Here is a 2,702-nt window from a genome sequence, read left to right on the forward strand (position 1 = left end):
AACGATATGCAGGCCGAACAACGTTTTCGAAAGGAACACAGCGCATATATCGCTCATGATCTTTGCCAAACTTTTGAATGATGCGCTCTTTTATGTTCGGCTTATGGTTGATACAGTTTCTTGACGCTGAGTTTGAGTGTCCACTTTGACCATCCACAAGAGGCACATATAGATCTAACATTGCTGTTGACATTTGCCGCGTGGCGTGCAGCTTGGCCATCTTTCTTTTGCCTTTTATGTTTTGCGTCGTCTTCTGGATCCATACGTCGCTTTTTCCCAACTTGAAGAAAGTCAGACCTCATTTCGGCATCTCATGCTTTTGAAGACTTACCCCTGCTATCATCCTTGTAAAGAATGCATTTCTTGTTAGTTTTGCGTTTGTGGCCACTTTGACCACAGTCCCGGAAAAACCCTATGTAAAGTAATGTTTACAGAGATAGAATCGAAAGGACGGAAAAGTATTGCCACCACCCTTCCTCTTCTGCGAGTTGTTCTTCAACTCTTTTAGCTTTCTTTAATGCTGCAATCAATAACGCCGGATATAGTTTCAAGAAGCTCATAGTCTTCATCAAAGTAAATCATCTTGAATGAAAAAAAATGTCGAAGGAAAGAAAGTGAAGCGGAAATCAATATAATCCGCAGCATGTAATCCATTTTTTTGGGAGAATCAATGTTTCAGTGTGCGTGTCTATGTCCAAAAACTGTGCTTTGCGAAAGCGATCTGAAAGAACGAACACTGCGTGAACCAAAATAATTAAATGATGTGTGCGAACGTATCCAGATATAAGCTCGAAATAAAGTCAAGCGAATATGCATGCAGCTGCCTTCATATTTAAGGTTAGTCTGACAAGGACGAACCATGTACAGATTATTGCTTGCCTTTCAAAACTTCTTTCGCATCCAAATGAGACGGCGAGAGGACACCAGATTTTCTTGTAAAGCTTGAAATGACACGGGTTATTGTCTACGATGTTGTGAATGTCCTCTGATATGAAGCAGGTTGCAATAGACGATAACGCTATGGAGGGCTGATTCATGGATGGTTATTGTTGCTGTGTTTGACAAATCATGGAATAGTATTACAAGTACAGCACTAATAAAGATTGGTTGAATCGTATTTAGATCAACATATCATACTTCTATCAAATGCTTGACTCTTATTTCTTTGTGGGCGAACTCTGCTTGTACCTTTCTGATACTTTGAAGGAACGCGACTCAAAGTTGAAAGGGCAAGGACGTCTCATATCGTTCCGGGATGCATGTAACCACGTCGGGTCATTCAATATAGTTGCCATCCTGTACTGGGCACCGTCGGTGATGAACAAACTAACATCCTTCAACCGTACGTTTGTGGATGCTTTGAAAATTGATAATCAATCACGAACCAAATACCTGCCTCCGCGGAATGCATTTCTACCGGGCTGCAGATCAGACATAATTCAGAATCAAACAGGTAAGAAAATAAACAGCAAAAGTAGTGCTGTGTGGGCGATTGTTATGGAAGTAGCGAGATAAAATGTATGTGACTTTGCGTGGAATCGAGATCTTCCAGCAGGAAGTACTGTTCTCCTCGAGTATCTTTCCAGTAGTTCCTTACAATAGGAGAAAAGCCCTCCCCGCGACTCTGCGCGTGACAGCCTTCATGATAATATACCCGCATAGCGATGGTGAATGGAACCGGCATTGTTAGGAATCCATTAAACATCAAAAAAAGAGGCTCCACGGATTCTTTGTCATAGAAGAATTGACAGGCTGTAGTTATACTACATTTTCAGAAACAAATGACGCTAGAAACCGCTAACTCACAACAATTACAGCTAAATTTGACGGTTAGCGTTAAAATATACCCGCATACCGGTTCCTTAGGCTGCTTACCTGCACTGAGCAAACCCTTGCTGCAATTACAGTCAGCAGCTCGGCCGCGTCAAACGTTTCCGGTGAGTTAGCGTACGTCTAAAAAGAGAATATCAGCGTGTTGCTCACCAGGCACAGAGGCGGGAAGGGTAGCCCGGAGGCTGTATGACTACGTCGACAACGGCTTCCTGTTCAGCGTGTAGAAATTGTTCTTGCAAGTATTGCCCAAAAATGAGCAAGATAAGACTTCATGGTACCTGTCAGAAAGAATTAAGTTATATATGATTGGTCCAGTGACCATCAAAAGATGCATATATACTCGCCGTGGAGAGCCTGAAGAACTAGCTCACTATCACTTCTCTTCTCGTGATATCATATGTATGCAATCATCACTTCTCATGTGTCCTATCTTTCCATGTCAATGCATAACAGCTGTATACTTTGTTTGGGTCTCTGCGCTTGCAAGGAGATACCGATGCATACAACAATTAAGTATGATGGTCTCCGTAATGCAACAAGGTCGTTTGGTTGAATTTGGTCGAATACTTTCAATGTGAAAATCGTAAGCATTTGCATATCATCATTCTCATTTGCTGTAATCAGATGGTATAACATCTTTGTCACCCTTCTTGTATTGTTATTTTAATATCATTGTGACTGATAATTGTCACGTATTTCTTTGATAAAAGGTATCAGGAGACCATACAGTCAAACAATGCCGTCACCAAAATGTCCTAAATGTGAATAAATATTCTATCGACTGGAATACGATGAAGCAAAAGATCCCCTGTTGCGTTGCCGATCTGGCACATTCTCGTGATGTTTTGTTATAAAAATAAATCGATAAA

The 2,702-nt window shown here is 41.2% G+C and overlaps 2 protein-coding genes across 2 annotated transcripts; one reads left to right on the forward strand and one right to left on the reverse strand.

The window, feature by feature from the left end:
• Positions 1-101: 101 nt before the first annotated feature.
• VTP01DRAFT_7231 (uncharacterized protein) lies at positions 102-343 on the reverse strand (the record flags this gene model as incomplete). The annotated part of the gene is made up of 2 exons (XM_069386221.1): positions 102-269; positions 332-343. 2 exons carry the CDS (start codon positions 341-343, stop codon positions 102-104), a joined length of 180 nt encoding a protein of 59 aa, XP_069234518.1.
• An 803-nt stretch (positions 344-1,146) lies between these two features.
• On the forward strand, positions 1,147-1,834 carry VTP01DRAFT_7232 (uncharacterized protein; the record flags this gene model as incomplete). The annotated part of the gene is made up of 2 exons (XM_069386222.1): positions 1,147-1,453; positions 1,818-1,834. 2 exons carry the CDS (start codon positions 1,147-1,149, stop codon positions 1,832-1,834), a joined length of 324 nt encoding a protein of 107 aa, XP_069234519.1.
• Positions 1,835-2,702: the final 868 nt, after the last annotated feature.

Source organism: Rhizomucor pusillus (genome assembly GCF_041956525.1).
Source record: "Rhizomucor pusillus strain CBS 183.67 unplaced genomic scaffold VTP01scaffold_32, whole genome shotgun sequence".
In the NCBI taxonomy this organism is placed as follows: domain Eukaryota; kingdom Fungi; phylum Mucoromycota; class Mucoromycetes; order Mucorales; family Lichtheimiaceae; genus Rhizomucor; species Rhizomucor pusillus.